A 17,159-nucleotide genomic window follows, 5' to 3' on the forward strand; every position below is an offset into this window, starting at 1 on the left:
AGTAACTGATGGACATAAATCATTTTTGAATGTAGAAATTCACTCCAACTGTTTATAGTTAGAACCGAGACGTTCAGCAACATTTATATTACAAGGGCTACTATGGGCTCATGGATATATTTGTATAACTCACAAACATGAAGTGTTGGACCACTATATATATTTAATGGGGTCACTTGTAACTAAGTCCAAATAATTCATACTATATTGGCTGTTGGGCTGTGGACTAATAGTCAGTTGAGTGGTGGCACAGGCCCCCACTAATGCCTATGTCCCTCCGCCCCTGTATCACTTGTTGCTTGAATTTTTCTTCTTTGTCATGAAATGAGCACTTCTATCTTGTCATATGAGACGTATCAAAGTAGCGGGAAATGTATAAATGATAATCCTGCATGCACATCATGTGATTAAGTAGTATATAAGTCATTAGAAACCCTCCTGATTTGGTAATATATTTGATTTAATAATGATTTTATTTATAGCTGACCGTGCTTTGTCAATTACAATATCATCATTGTTTAAGCTGTGAAATTCAAGCTCGACTAAGAGAATATCTTATCAGTTTGTATGCTATTCTGAACTTGATTATAATGCTTCAGTATTCCTTCATATATAAAAGTTAGTTCATGATTGTTATCCTTCTCATTGTAAGCTCAAATTGCAATTATTGACTCTGTAATTCTAACTAACTGCTAATTTATCAAACATACCCATTATCTAACTGCTAATCATTGACTCGTATTTGTTTGGCATTCATTCATTTTCTTTATTCATTTCTCAGTTAACTGAAGGAGATCATTATTGCCTTATTGGGTTCCTGGACAAAGTTGCACGATGGTGATGTTGTAGCAGCAGTTGAGATGGATAGAAGGTTATTTTTTGGTTAATTTCTTTCAGTGCCTTGTAAGTAATGGTCCGAGTGTTACTTTGCTCATGTACCTTTTGAAACTAAATTCACACTCTGCTGTACTTACTTGGTAGTCCTGAGTTATTATTGGCTTGAGAATAATACTACTAGTTACTAACATCATTTTGGTGTTTGTTTTGCTATAACATATTGCCTGCTAACCAAATGAGCAACCTGAATACTGGATATATCCTCAGGGTAAATTGAAAAGAATAATACTTGAATCATCAGCACAAATATTATGATGACTTAATTAAGTCCTTGGTCCCTAAAGTTTTAACTTTTTTTTATTCTTGTCCCTAAAATATTTTTGTTTCATCCTAACCCTTAAAGTAATGATATGGTTTCATTTAGGTCCTCAGTTAACGGATTGAGTTAACGGCAGTTAACCATGGGGACCTAAATGAAACCATATCACTACTTTAACGGTTAGGATTAAACAAAAATACTTTAGGGACAAAGATGAAACAAAAATACTTTAGGGACCAATGGCGTAATTAAGTCAAGAGGGAACGACATTTTAGGGAAATAAATAACAATTACTCTGTACTTACTTATATACGGGGATGTCAACCGTAAAGGTGCATGATTGGTATTTGGTCTGTTACGGGTGGTTGTCTCTTTGCTTGCACAATAACTCCCACCTGACATGCCTTTTGAGTTCTTTTTGTCAATGTCTTTCACCTCTGTTATTTGAGGTAACAGCAATCTTTGATTTATTGGCGATTTGACTGTCGCTTAGAGCCTAGTTTGAATCCTAGATAGACTTAAAAACCATGGAAATTTGATTCTAACATTTCCATGTCGTCTTGTTTTTATTTTATTTTATCTTATATTATTTATTTATTTATATTTATTTTGTTTTATTTTATTATTTTATTATCTTTTTGGCCGGAGGTCTTCACGGAAGCAATCTCTTGAAGTAGAGAGATTGCTTCCGTCAGGACCTCCGGCCAAAAAATAATAAAATAAAATAAAATGAATATAAATAAATAAATAAAATAAGATAAAGTAAAAATAAAAATAAAAAACAAGACTGCCATGGAAAATGGTAGAATCAAATTTCCATGAGTTTTTAAGCATGCCTGAGATTCAATCTAGGCTCTAAGCGGCAATCAAGTCGTCAATAAATCGACGCTTGTTGTTGTCTCAAATAATAGAGTCGAAAGACATTGACAAAAGGAACTCAAAAGGCATGCCAGGTGGGAGTTGTTGCGCAAGCAAAGAGCCAACCACCTATAACAGACTAAACACCATTCATGCACCTTTACGGTTGACGTATAATCCTTGTCCCTAAAATATTTTTGTTTCATCCTAACCCTTAAAGTAATGATATGGTTTCATTTAGGTCCCCATGGTTAACTGCCGTTAACTGGGGACCTAAATGAAACCATATGATAACTTTAAGGGTTAGGATGAAACAAAAATACTTTGATGCAGATACGGTTGTTATTGGGCCTGCAGGAGCTAATAGGCCTGCAGGAGGTAATGGGCCTGCTCAGCAGAAATTGGGACAAGTGTATCAAAGGAGATCCAGAAAGAATATTGGACTAAAGATTAATTTGGGCTTGTGGAAACTTGGACGTGAAGCACAAGACAGACTCAGCTGCAGCAGCGAATTAGAATTCCTCCAGGATTCTAATTCTTTTTATAATTTGTTATATCTTTATCCTTATTTGAATAGCTATTTTAATCCAATAAGGACTCTAAGTCCATTAGCTTTTATAAATAGACAGCGTAGGTTTTTTTTCTTCAGCAGATTGTTTTTTATTCTCGTGAATTAATAAAATGGCTTTAAGCCGTGTGTCAACTATTCTGTGCAGCGTTTATCGTTCTTGTTTAGCCACGATCTCAATCTATACATTATACTTTAGGGGCAAGGATGAAAAAAAGATAAAAACCTTAGGGACCAAGAGCGTAATTAAGTCTGTTAAGATTAACAAAGTTATCAATTTTTTTTATAATGTTCATGTAATTCAAGCCGCAATTGAAGAAACGATGTAAGTTAAACCTCTCTTACTGAATGGCATGTACTTGAGGAACCTTTGGTCTATGTGATTTTGTGTGCAACATAAATCATGCCATGCTATACAGTTTTGGTTAGATTTAGGATTGTTAATTAGTGTCATCTGATCAAAAATAAAAGCTTACATGCATTCAAAATTTTTATAACACAGATCCAAATCCAACTCGTAAGTTATATAGTCACATGGTAGGATTATACTTCAACAAATATAAATAAACATTAATAATTAAATCTTACAAACATTCAACGTCTGAAAAAGATAATTCTTTTTAATCTGCTAGTGATTTTTCAAAAGATCTTAAAAAGCCAACATAATATTAACATGTTATGATCGAGATTCTCAAACCACCAACCCATTTAACTTTTCAGCTCATGTTTGGGTAAGTGGGTCAATCCACAGACACGAGTAGGGAAGTCAACTTCCAACACAACCTAAACCTCATTAGAAAACCGACAATAGGGTTATGGTTTTTGACCCTTGAACCTAAAACCCGCAAACAGCAAACATGCTATTTTTTGGTTGGGTTCGGATTGCCTAATGTGTGTTTGGGTTGACCAACATGCTATAGTGTCTTTATTAATAAGTTTGTCATTCTTCCTAAATTCTACTAGGCGTATTGCCCGTGCGTTGCACGAAGATGGTAATGGTCGTTGTATTGCGCTTGGATGCGACATTGTTTGAATTGGGGCTCGATACATGTTTGGCATTATTTTAAGAAGTGTATGTTATGCCCAAAGGCGGGATAAGTCTGAACCATGTGCTAAAGTGTTAATTACCCGAAAATATAGTTGAGAAAGCAAAATTCGATTGTACTAATTATTAAGGAAAGTCCCTACACATACGCATACACATGACTAAACATAAGTGTCTAATGAACATTTGGAAGGAACGTGCTATAAATGTGGAATCAACTGAGTGATTATTATGTTGAACCAATGTTGTAGTCTTCAGTAGGTGACTCTAACGATCGTGTTGTGGGCACGATTCTTCCTATTCAAAAGGAGCCGACCTGCGGTTGAGCAAGCTATTAAAGCTACAATGGATCCAAGACAACGGAATATTATGTGAACATGGAAAGCAATAAAAATCAGGGTACGTGGGAGACAGGGGAGGGGTTTTTTTTTTCCTGGCCTGCTTTATTTCTGGTTAAACTACATTTGGGATGGAATGTAGACCACATTTGAAACATCACAACTGAAACAAAACTTGTTTGTTCGAATATACCTGATAGAGGATAGAGATGGTTAGGAAAATGAAATGGTAATAAACGCCACAACCTGCAGGTAATGGGAGGTGTCATTAATTTTTTTAAAGGCAAGTGAAAGTTTATTACAGTTAAACATTTTCTGCAGTCAAATGTATGGTCATAGTTGTCTGACCAAGTGGATGTAACAATGTAGTGTTTACATTCGAATGACTATCCCAAAATAACCAGCACATACCAGGCCATGGGTCGGTTATTGGGTCAAAAATTTTCTCAGCATAGCAACATGTTTTTATCTACCTTTTTTAATAGTTTTTTGGGTGGTTGTAGAGAGTATGAATGTAGTGAATGAACCACCCCGTACTGGTGACATCATACCTTTTTAAGAGGTAGGCACGTTCCCAAAATCACTATTATTGGGCACGATAGTTTGAAGGAAACGGTTTCCTGCAAAACGAATACACCCAAGATATGAAAGTAAGGGAATTTAGTGCGAATTTGAAACATGAAAATTGAAACAAACAGTTGTTTTCTCGACCATACCTGATAGAGGAGGGAGATGATTAGAAAAATGTATTGTTAATATATGGCATGATCTGCAGGTATCGGAAGGTTGTTTGTTCGAATATACCTGATAGAGGATAGAGATGGTTAGGAAAATGAAATGGTAATAAACGCCACAACCTGCAGGTAATGGGAGGTGTCATTAATTTTTTTAAAGGCAAGTGAAAGTTTATTACAGTTAAACATTTTCTGCAGTCAAATGTATGGTCATAGTTGTCTGACCAAGTGGATGTAACAATGTAGTGTTTACATTCGAATGACTATCCCAAAATAACCAGCACATACCAGGCCATGGGTCAGTTATTGGGTCAAAAATTTTCTCAGCATAGCAACATGTTTTTATCTACCTTTTTTAATAGTTTTTTGGGTGGTTGTAGAGAGTATGAATGTAGTGAATGAACTACCCCGTACTGGTGACATCATACCTTTTTAAGAGGTAGGCACGTTCCCAAAATCACTATTATTGGGCACGATAGTTTGAAGGAAACGGTTTCCTGCAAAACGAATACACCCAAGATATGAAAGTAAGGGAATTTAGTGCGAATTTGAAACATGAAAATTGAAACAAACAGTTGTTTTCTCGACCATACCTGATAGAGGAGGGAGATGATTAGAAAAATGTATTGTTAATATATGGCATGATCTGCAGGTATCGGAAGGTTGTTTTTTGTTTTTAGAAGTAAAACAAAAGTACGGAACAATTGAATGTTAAATTTTCCACAGACAAATGTAGGTTATTATGTGCCAGAGTCCGTGGATGTAAGAAAGGAGTCTCTTTAACGAATAGGCATTCTTAGCAAATCCAAAAATACATTCGCATCAATAGCCCGAAACACCCATCACATATCAAACCAGACATCAGTTAGGGGTGGCTAAATTTGCAGAGCATAGTAGCATAGATTTAACTGTTTGGTTTTTAGGGTTTTTTGCTTGGGCTATAGAGAATGCAAAAGGAGTGAGTGTAAAAACCAATTATCATTGAAAGTGTACCTTAGATAAGGGGGAGTACGGACCGGAAATCATTGGCATTGTGCGCGTTACTGGGGAGGAACCGCTTACCTGCAAATTATTTTTTGTTAAAAAAAAATAAGGTAAGGAAAAATGGCATTCCATAATGAGGCAGCTTCACAATTATATGAATTATAGGTTGTTAATGTGGTGTGTGAATACGCGACTGCAAATTAGGCTAAGTAATATAAAGCGATTATATTGAAATAACATCTGGATTATAATAAGGGTTAAGTATTACCGTTATATATTGTGGTTTAAGTTGACGAAGGTTTCCTTGTACATGACATTTCTAGTGTGATCCTTAAAACAATCAGCGCTATCATTGACCATCACGATTTTCAGGCCATCGGGGTCGGTTACTCGCAAGAGAGCTACAAATAATTGACCATGACTGAATATAGGTTTAGGGAGATATAGGCCAACCAATTTCAACGATTGCCCTTGACTTTTGTTTATCGTCATCGCATAACATGGCCTCACTGGGAATTGTATTCGTTGCATTACAAAGGGCCATTTTTTTCTGTTGAAGTAAGGACAATTCTATGTATTATTACCATTTTCCCTATATGTGATCCAGTGATGATTCTAGCTTGAAGAACAAACTTGTTAAAGTCGATTATGATGAGGCGTGTTCCATTACACATGCCTGTGCTAGGACTGAGATTTCGTAGAAGCATTATTGGCTGCCCTAGTTTTAGCTTCAGTTTGTGAGGAGGAACGCTCGGAAAATTTAGCTTGTTTAAGAATTCAACTGGATATGAATAGTGTTGGTCGATGTTGTCAGTTGAGCCCTTGCAAATTTCATCCTAGCTTTTAAATGTCATCTTTGCACCCTGCAATTTCTTGAACATATGCTTGTTGATTTCATCAGCATCGTCATTCCTAGGTGTCAAAATAGCTCTTTCACCCAAATAGTCTTCATCTTCTTGCCTGTTGATGAAATCTGGAAATATGGTGTCCACAATTGCTTCAATGGGGGGTTTGTCAGATTTTATAATGAATTCATCGGGAATCTTTATCCATGTTGGTTCATGCTCTCCGTCTTTACACAATGCGGGGACCTTACCTTCACCTACATCGAGGACCCATTTATTGAATTCGTGATTGCGGGCATCAACTTGACCATCGGCTGTGTATTCGTTGACCCTCATAATACGCGAAAGCGTATGCAATTCACAATGTTGCCATAAATCTGATCTATTAATACACGCATGAACCACTTCTTGTCTCTTGCCTTTTGTTACTACGGGGAGTATTTGTCTGAAGTCACCTCCCAATAAGATAGGCATACCACCAAATAACTTTAATCTGTTTGCATCATCTTTAGCTCCTAAAATATCTCTTAAAGTTTTGTCTAACGCTTCGAAAGCGAATCGTTGGGTCATTGGAGCCTCATCCCAAATAAATAATCTGACCTCTTGGATAAGTGCCGCAAGGTGCGTCTTTTGTTTTATACCACATGTACTATTTTCCATAAGTTCCAGGGGGATCACAAATCGGCTATGGGCAGTCCGTCCGCCGGGCAATAGCAGAGACGCAATACCTGTGGTTTACACATCAGTTGTGATGTTACATGTTCATGAAATGAAAGGGGCTGTTTGTGTCAAATGTGTATGATATTGTGATGATTAATAAATGGCTGAATAATAAATGTACCTGACGATGCAACTGCAAGAACAATCAACCTTTCTGATCTTAATTTTGCGAGAACGGCGTTGTCTAGGAATGTTTTCCCAGTGCCTCCAGGACCGTATAAGGAAAAAAGTCCTCTTTTTTTTCGGTAACTGCATGTATAACCCTTTGATATATTGATAGTTGTTCTGGGTTGAGTGAGCAGAAGAGGTTCTCATGTAGTAAATTCATTTCTTTTATATTGTAGTTTAGCTCTTCTCGAATTAAAAAGTTGTCCATTTGGGTTAGCATAGATGGGTCGGGTTGTGGTAGGTCGAGGTAATCATCCAGGGACTTTCCATTTCTATTTAATAAGCCTTGTAATTCTAACCAAAAATAATTTTTAATTTGTGCTTCGGTTAGGATTAGATCAGGAAAGTTAAATAATTTCCTTCTTTTATGCAAGATGTCGTCCGATAAAGCCTCCCAACTCGATTCCCATAGTTGTAGTGGTTTACTTACGTTGCAAAAGAGTAACATAGTAACGAATAACTTGCGAAGTTGTGTACCCGTAGCCCATATTTTTGCTTCTGAGATAGCCTCGGTCCATTCCTTGTCGTCATTCACTAACCCATATGCAAAGCAAGCGTCTTTAAACGTTGGGTGTAAAACACCGTTCACGGTACGTAGTTCTTCAAAAGAGCGGGGGCCCTTAACTATATTTAGTAACATACGTAGGTAGTAACGTTCCCTGAGTAGACAATGCGACCGATGCAGATTCTAAGTTTTCTCGGCTCCACATTTTAGCATCTTCATTCCATGCATAATGTGTAGGGATTTTTGCATAAGTCAGTGTACGTGCAAACTCATCTTCCTTGTTTAGTTCAAACCATTGTGTGAACATCGTTTCTTTAATACTTTCCCTTTGTAAAAGTGCAGGTAGCTTTTGTAAGTCATGGAGAGTGATCGATTGCTGGTTTGGCAGGTGGTAAGACAACTTAATGACTGATGATTTAGAGTAGTGGATGTCAAAGGAAAACAGCCTCCAAACAGCCTCGCATGGAGATAAATAACGACAATCTAAATAATTCCTTATCTCGTCAACGTCAATAACCTTGTCTCCACTGGAATCATCACCGGGAATCATATTTTTTTGGATGACTATTGTTGCTCGATCAGGGCCCTTGTTTAAATATTTGAATAAATATTTTATTGCCCGAGATCGATTACACCACTCAACGTTGATATGGGCGTTGTATTTTAGTAAAAGGTACCTATTGTAGGGGACAACGGAGCTGTTGTCAAGTGAGGTGTTTTTTTTAGTGAACCTGACACCATTGTTTCGTCTCCTATAGTTAGCATATCCTTCATCGTCAATTATGGTTTCTGCATAATAGGGTTTGGGGAAATGTTTGGAACATTGCCTATCAATAATGCATGGAGCGTTCATGTGGAGTCCACCGCAAGGGCCGTGTAACATGTACTCAGTAACAGCCCGAAACCCCTTCGGATCGTCTTTTTCAGATGGAATCTCAGTTGTGATGATGTCATCAATGGCAGCGGGCGTCTTGCATTTGTGAGCAGTGATCAACCATATTAGCATATGTATATGTGGCAGGCCCCGTTTCTAGAATTCAATGATATATATACCTGTAACAATGGAATTGAGTTAACAAAATGTCAGGATATTTGGGAGCTGCAATACATGTCAATTTTGATAGTCATAGTAACCGAAAATGGTACATTCATATTTACGCAGACATTTATAAGGCTCCCGTCTAACGTGTTGTATTAGTAATGAATCACCCATAGGCATATATGTTGGGCGTTGGTCTTAGTTGGAATGGACCAGGATGTTACTAATATAATAGAAACTGGGTTGCTATAGTGTTTTGTCTTTGCAAATTTTCATAACCATATCCGAAATAAGTATAATATAATAGATGAAAACAGTTGGCAAAAGTACCTGCTTGGCATGTTCCAAATATTTGTGTTTTCATTATGTCAGTCATGAGCCCGTCAAGTTTCTGTTTGAATACTCGAGCAACAATGTCAGGTCGGTCGGCTGATTTTTTACCATCGATATAGGAGATCATCTGTAGTGACCCGAACTTTTCCATGTTTATATATATTAATTGAGATTGATATTTACATGATTAAATGTTTCCAACATGTTAAGCAATCAAACTTGTTAAGACTTGATTAATTGAAATATGTTTCATATAGACAATTGACCACCCAAGTTGATCGGTGATTCACGAACGTTAAAACTTGTAAAAACTATATGATGACATATATATGGATATATATATATATATATATATATATATATATATATATATATATATATATATATATATATATATATATATATATATATATATATAGTTAACATGATACTATGATAAGAAAACATATCATAAAGTATATTAACAATGAACTACATATGTAAAAACAAGACTACTAACTTAATGATTTTTAAACGAGACATATATGTAACGATTATCGTTGTAAAGACATTTAATGTATATATATATCATATTAAGAGATATTCATACATGATAATATCATGATAATATAATAATTTAAAATCTCATTTGATATTATAAACATTGGGTTAACAACATTTAACAAGATCGTTAACCTAAAGGTTTCAAAACAACACTTACATGTAACGACTAACGATGACTTAACGACTCAGTTAAAATGTATATACATGTAGTGTTTTAATATGTATTTATACACTTTTGAAAGACTTCAATACACTTATCAAAATACTTCTACTTAACAAAAATGCTTACAATTACATCCTCGTTCAGTTTCATCAACAATTCTACTCGTATGCACCCGTATTCGTACTCGTACAATACACAGCTTTTAGATGTATGTACTATTGGTATATACACTCCAATGATCAGCTCTTAGCAGCCCATGTGAGTCACCTAACACATGTGGGAACCATCATTTGGCAACTAGCATGAAATATCTCATAAGATTACAAAAATATGAGTAATCATTCATGACTTATTTACATGAAAACAAAATTACATATCCTTTATATCTAATCCATACACCAACGACCAAAAACACCTACAAACACTTTCATTCTTCAATTTTCTTCATCTAATTGAACTCTCTCAAGTTCTATCTTCAAGTTCTAAGTGTTCTTCATAAATTCCAAAAGTTCTAGTTTCATAAAATCAAGAATACTTTCAAGTTTGCTAGCTCACTTCCAATCTTGTAAGGTGATCATCCAACCTCAAGAAATCTTTGTTTCTTACAGTAGGTTATCATTCTAATACAAGGTAATAATCATATTCAAACTTTGGTTCAATTTCTATAACTATAACAATCTTATTTCAAGTGATGATCTTACTTGAACTTGTTTTCGTGTCATGATTTTGCTTCAAGAACTTTGAGCCATCCAAGGATCCATTGAAGCTAGATCCATTTTTCTCTTTTCCAGTAGGTTCATCCAAGGAACTTAAGGTAGTAATGATGTTCATAACATCATTCGATTCATACATATAAAGCTATCTTATTCGAAGGTTTAAACTTGTAATCACTAGAACATAGTTTAGTTAATTCTAAACTTGTTCGCAAACAAAAGTTAATCCTTCTAACTTGACTTTTAAAATCAACTAAACACATGTTATATATCTATATGATATGCTAACTTAATGATTTAAAACCTGGAAACACGAAAAACACCGTAAAATCGGATTTACGCCGTCGTAGTAACACCGCGGGCTGTTTTGGGTTAGTTAATTAAAAACTATGATAAACTTTGATTTAAAAGTTGTTATTCTGAGAAAATGATTTTTATTATGAACATGAAACTATATCCAAAAATTATGGTTAAACTCAAAGTGGAAGTATGTTTTCTAAAATGGTCATCTAGACGTCGTTCTTTCGACTGAAATGACTACCTTTACAAAAACGACTTGTAACTTATTTTTCCGACTAGAAACCTATACTTTTTTTGTTTAGATTCATAAAATAGAGTTCAATATGAAACCATAGCAATTTGATTCACTCAAAACGGATTTAAAATGAAGAAGTTATGGGTAAAACAAGATTGGATAATTTTTCTCATTTTAGCTACGTGAAAATTGGTAACAAATCTATTCCAACCATAACTTAATCAACTTGTATTATATATTATGTAATCTTGAGATACCATAGACACGTATACAATGTTTCGACCTATCATGTCGACACATCTATATATATTTCGGAACAACCATAGACACTCTATATGTGAATGTTGGAGTTAGCTATACAGGGTTGAGGTTGATTCCAAAATATATATAGTTTGAGTTGTGATCAATACTGAGATACGTATACACTGGGTCGTGGATTGATTCAAGATAATATTTATCGATTTATTTCTGTACATCTAACTGTGGACAACTAGTTGTAGGTTACTAACGAGGACAGCTGACTTAATAAACTTAAAACATCAAAATATATTAAAAGTGTTGTAAATATATTTTGAACATACTTTGATATATATGTATATATTGTTATAGGTTCGTGAATCAACCAGTGGCCAAGTCTTACTTCCCGACGAAGTAAAAATCTGTGAAAGTGAGTTATAGTCCCACTTTTAAAATCTAATATTTTTGGGATGAGAATACATGCAGGTTTTATAAATGATTTACAAAATAGACACAAGTACGTGAAACTACATTCTATGGTTGAATTATCGAAATCGAATATGCCCCTTTTTATTAAGTCTGGTAATCTAAGAATTAGGGAACAGACACCCTAATTGACGCGAATCCTAAAGATAGATCTATTGGGCCTAACAAACCCCATCCAAAGTACCGGATGCTTTAGTACTTCGAAATTTATATCATATCCGAAGGGTGTCCCGGAATGATGGGGATATTCTTATATATGCATCTTGTTATTGTCAGTTACCAGGTGTTCACCATATGAATGATTTTTATCTCTATGTATGGGATGTGTATTGAAATATGAAATCTTGTGGTCTATTGTTACGATTTGATATATATAGGTTAAACCTATAACTCACCAACATTTTTGTTGACGTTTAAAGCATGTTTATTCTCAGGTGAATATTAAGAGCTTCCGCTGTTGCATACTAAAATAAGGACAAGATTTGGAGTCCATGTTTGTATGATATTGTGTAAAAACTGCATTCAAGAAACTGATTTCGATGTAACATATTTGTATTGTAAACCATTATGTAATGGTCGTGTGTAAACAGGATATTTTAGATTATCATTATTTGATAATCTACGTAAAGCTTTTTAAACCTTTATTTATGAAATAAAGGTTATGGTTTGTTTTAAAAATGAATGCAGTCTTTGAAAAACGTCTCATATAGAGGTCAAAACCTCGCAACGAAATCAATTAATATGGAACGTTTTTAATCAATAAGAACGGGACATTTCAGTTGGTATCCGAGCGTTGGTCTTAGAGAACCAGAATTTTGCATTAGTGTGTCTTATCGAGTTTGTTAGGATGCATTAGTGAGTCTGGACTTCGACCGTGTTTACTTGAAAAATGATTGCTTAACAAATTTTGTTGAAAACTATATATTTTTAACATGTGAATATTATGTGATATATTAATCTCTTAACGCGTTTGATATTATGTGATAGATGTCTACCTCTAGAACAAGTCCCATTGACTCACCTAATAATAATGAAGAGTCAAATGAAAATTGGAATGATTCGTGGACTGATTCACAAGTTCCCGAAGAGGAACCGGAAGAAGAGTCGGAACCGGAAGAAGAGTCGGAACCGGAAGAAGAATCGGAACCGGAAGAAGAATCGGAACCGGATGAAGAAATAGAACCGGTGGGGGAAATAATAAAACGGTTAAGTAAAAGAAAATCCTCAACCAACCGACCAAGGTTAATTATGGTCAATGGTGTTTCCGCCAAGGAAGCAAAATATTGGGAGGATTACCAATTCTCCGATGAATCGGATTCCGACGAGAATTCCGATGATGTTATAGAAATTACCCCAACTGAATTTAAAAAGGCAAAAGAAAATAATAAGGGAAAGGGCATAAAAATAGAGAAATCTAATTCCAACCCCGATGAACTTTATATGTATCGTCAACCCCCGAAGTCCTTAAGTTGTAACAATGACCCGGGAACCTCTAAACCACCAGGTTTTTCTAAACCAATGTGGACAACGACGGCTCGTATTAGGGGAACATCATATATCCCTAGAAACTTGACAAAACGAACCAAAACCGAAGAAGAAGAAACGAGCGAGTCGGAATAAGATAGTTGTATTCGTGTGGTGTAATATATGTAATATAGTGTTCTTATGCTTTATGATATATGTAAAAATTTCTTGTATTAATAAGTATTTTTTTTATGAATCTAACTCTTGTCTATTTTACAGTTTAAAAACACAAAATGGATAGACAACCTAATATTTTAAGAGACCTACCCGGAGACATGATTGATGAAATCTTGTCTAGAGTCGGCCAGAATTCCTCGGCACAACTATTTAAGGCGAGATCAGTTTGTAAGACATTCGAAGAACGTTCCAAGAATGTCTTGGTTTATAAGAGACTTTCGTTTGAAAGATGGGGGATATCACATTGGGAAACCCATAAGTTACGATGTGTTTACTTTGACGCATATATTGCGGGGAACCCAAATGCTATTTTACGCAACGGGTTAAGAAATTATTTTGACTCAATATATCCGAATATTGGACTTCGTGATTTAGAAAAAGCGGCTAACATGCAACATAAAGAAGCATGTTATGCTTACGGATTAGTAATGTTCGCTTCTCACCAAAGTGAGAACAAGAACATCGGGCTACAACTATTAAACAAAACGTTTCCACAAGTGACGGAGTCGGTAATTGGGGTAAGAAATGAGGTTTTTAGATTATTACGGGACTGTTGGACATTACGTAACCCTCGTCCCTTTGACGATGTTACAACACGCTGTCTTATCAACGGCCATAACGGTTATGTTGCACAAGACCAAGGATGGGAAGTAGTCCTAGTAAAACCAGAATGCATGACTTGTTTCTGGACGTATGAATTACGTGTCTTTATTGCCTTTGTTGAACGACTTGTGTACTAGCTAGCTTCACAACTATCTTGTATCAAAGTTATTGTGTGCTATATTTCATGCTTTATGTAAAATAAGCGGTATTGTAAGTTTGTAAAATATTGTATAAAAGTTTGAACGCGAAATATTATTACAATCAGTTTTTCATATAGAATTGTAGTAGTTGAATTGTATATTAGCTACTAAGTATGAACTTAACGGGTAGGTACTACCCGAATTTAAACTTATAAAACGCTAATATGAAGAAAAAGCTTTTATAAATGAGTTCATATTATGCTACGAAATACTATTAACTACTCTTAATATTCTGTATGATTAACTTGTTCCATTTAACTATTTTGAAGGAAATGGCACCGACTACTCGACACACCGTGAATATGAATGAAGAGGAATTCCGTACTTTTCTAGCTTCAAACATAGCTGCAGTACAGGCTGCGCTACATACCAACAATAACCTTGGATCTAGCAATACAGGAAATCGTGTAGGATGCACCTACAAAGAATTCACTGCCTGCAAACCTTTGGAATTTGATGGAACCGAAGGACCGATCGGATTGAAACGGTGGACCGAGAAGGTTGAATCGGTGTTTGCCATAAGTAAGTGTACTGAAGAGGACAAAGTGAAGTACGCTACGCATACCTTCACAGGTTCTGCGTTAACATGGTGGAATACCTATCTAGAGCAAGTGGGACAAGATGATGCGTACGCACTACCGTGGTCAGCATTCAAGCACTTGATGAACGAGAAGTACCGTCCCAGAACCGAGGTCAATAAGCTCAAGACAGAACTTAGAGGGTTACGAACCCAAGGATTTGATATTACCACGTATGAAAGACGATTCACAGAATTGTGCCTATTGTGTCCGGGAGCATTCGAAGATGAGGAAGAGAAGATCGACGCGTTTGTGAAAGGATTACCGGAAAGAATCCAAGAAGATATAAGTTCACACGAGCCCGCCTCCATACAACAGGCATGTAGAATGGCTCACAAACTAGTGAACCAGATTGAAGAAAGAATTAAAGAACAGACTGCTGAAGAGGCCAATGTGAAGCAAGTCAAAAGAAAGTGGGAGGAAAACGGTGATAAGAATCACCAATACAACAACAACAGCAATTACAACAATAATCGCAACAATTATCCCAACAATCGCAACATCAATCGCAACTACAACAAACGGCCCAACAACAACAACAACAACAACAACAGCAACTACAACAATCATCCCAACAACAATAATAACCGCAACAACAACAACAATCAGAAGCAGCTATGCCAAAGGTGTGAAAAGAATCACTCGGGGTTCTGCACCAAATTTTGCAACAAGTGTAAAAGAAATGGTCATAGCGCGGCGAAGTGTGAGGTCTACGGACCAGGGGTTAATAGAACGAAAGGAACAAATGGTGTCGAAACGAGTAATGGCGGAGCAAGTAGTGTCGGAGCAAGTTATGCCAATGTAGTTTGTTATAAATGTGGAAAACCAGGCCACATTATTAGAAATTGCCCGAACCAGGAGAACACGAATGGACAAGGCCGTGGAAGAGTTTTCAATATTAATGCGGTAGAGGCACAGGAAGACCCGGAGCTTGTTACGGGTACGTTTCTTATTGACAATAAATCTGCTTACGTTTTATTTGATTCGGGTGCGGATAGAAGCTATATGAGTAGAGATTTTTGTGCTAAATTAAGTTGTCCATTGACGCCTTTGGATAGTAAATTTTTACTCGAATTAGCAAATGGTAAATTAATTTCAGCAGATAATATATGTCGGAATCGAGAAATTAAACTGGTTAGCGAAACATTTAAGATTGATTTGATACCAGTAGAGTTAGGGAGTTTTGATGTGATAATCGGTATGGACTGGTTGAAAGAAGTGAAAGCGGAGATCGTTTGTTACAAAAATGCAATTCGCATTATACGAGAAAAAGGAAAACCCTTAATGGTGTACGGAGAAAAGGGCAACACGAAGCTACATCTTATTAGTAATTTGAAGGCACAAAAACTAATAAGAAAAGGTTGCTATGCTGTTCTAGCACACGTCGAGAAAGTACAAATTGAAGAAAAGAGCATCAATGATGTTCCCATTGCAAAAGAATTTCCCGATGTATTTCCGAAAGAATTACCGGGATTACCCCCACATCGATCCGTTGAATTTCAAATAGATCTTGTACCAGGAGCTGCACCAATAGCTCGTGCTCCTTACAGACTCGCACCCAGCGAGATGAAAGAACTGCAAAGCCAATTACAAGAACTTTTAGAGCGTGGTTTCATTCGACCAAGCACATCACCGTGGGGAGCTCCTGTTTTGTTTGTCAAGAAGAAAGATGGTACATTCAGGTTGTGTATCGACTACCGAGAGTTGAACAAACTTACCATCAAGAACCGCTACCCACTACCGAGAATCGACGACTTATTTGATCAACTACAAGGCTCGTCTGTTAATTCAAAGATTGACTTACGTTCCGGGTATCATCAAATGCGGGTGAAAGAAGATGATATTCCAAAGACTGCTTTCAGAACACGTTACGGTCATTACGAGTTTATGGTCATGCCGTTTGGTTTAACTAATGCACCAGCTGTGTTCATGGACCTTATGAACCGAGTGTGTGGACCATACCTTGACAAGTTTGTCATTGTTTTCATTGATGACATACTTATTTACTCAAAGAATGACCAAGAACACGGTGAACATTTGAGAAAGGTGTTAGAAGTATTGAGGAAGGAAGAATTGTACGCTAAGTTTTCAAAGTGTGCATTTTGGT

At 36.1% G+C, this 17,159-nt stretch overlaps 1 protein-coding gene across 5 annotated transcripts; it reads right to left on the bottom strand.

The window, feature by feature from the left end:
* Window positions 1–3,679: 3,679 nt before the first annotated feature.
* On the bottom strand, window positions 3,680–9,410 carry LOC139868372 (uncharacterized). 5 transcript variants are annotated; one of them, XM_071856710.1, is made up of 10 exons: window positions 9,291–9,410; window positions 7,370–8,974; window positions 5,952–7,256; window positions 5,693–5,761; window positions 5,293–5,345; window positions 5,128–5,196; window positions 4,682–4,769; window positions 4,517–4,585; window positions 4,159–4,211; window positions 3,680–3,943 (listed from the first exon to the last, which is right to left on the bottom strand). In XM_071856710.1, exon 3 carries the CDS (start codon window positions 7,186–7,188, stop codon window positions 6,520–6,522), a length of 669 nt encoding a protein of 222 aa, XP_071712811.1. In that variant the 5' UTR covers window positions 7,189–7,256; window positions 7,370–8,974; window positions 9,291–9,410; the 3' UTR covers window positions 3,680–3,943; window positions 4,159–4,211; window positions 4,517–4,585; window positions 4,682–4,769; window positions 5,128–5,196; window positions 5,293–5,345; window positions 5,693–5,761; window positions 5,952–6,519. The 5 variants fall into 5 exon arrangements, 3 of the variants coding, with proteins under 3 accessions (XP_071712811.1, XP_071712807.1, XP_071712814.1); XR_011765963.1 differs by having other exon boundaries at window positions 4,682–4,822; window positions 5,952–8,974; XM_071856706.1 differs by having other exon boundaries at window positions 5,952–8,974.
* Between the last annotated feature and the right edge of the window lie 7,749 nt (window positions 9,411–17,159).

Source organism: Rutidosis leptorrhynchoides, chromosome 1 (genome assembly GCF_046630445.1).
Source record: "Rutidosis leptorrhynchoides isolate AG116_Rl617_1_P2 chromosome 1, CSIRO_AGI_Rlap_v1, whole genome shotgun sequence".
In the NCBI taxonomy this organism is placed as follows: Eukaryota; Viridiplantae; Streptophyta; class Magnoliopsida; order Asterales; family Asteraceae; genus Rutidosis; species Rutidosis leptorrhynchoides.

What these genes read in the sequence shown, in the direction of transcription:
- LOC139868372 (XM_071856710.1), bottom strand. Translation starts at nt 7,188, where the DNA reads ATGGAAAATAGTACATGTGGTATAAAACAAAAGACGCACCTTGCGGCA.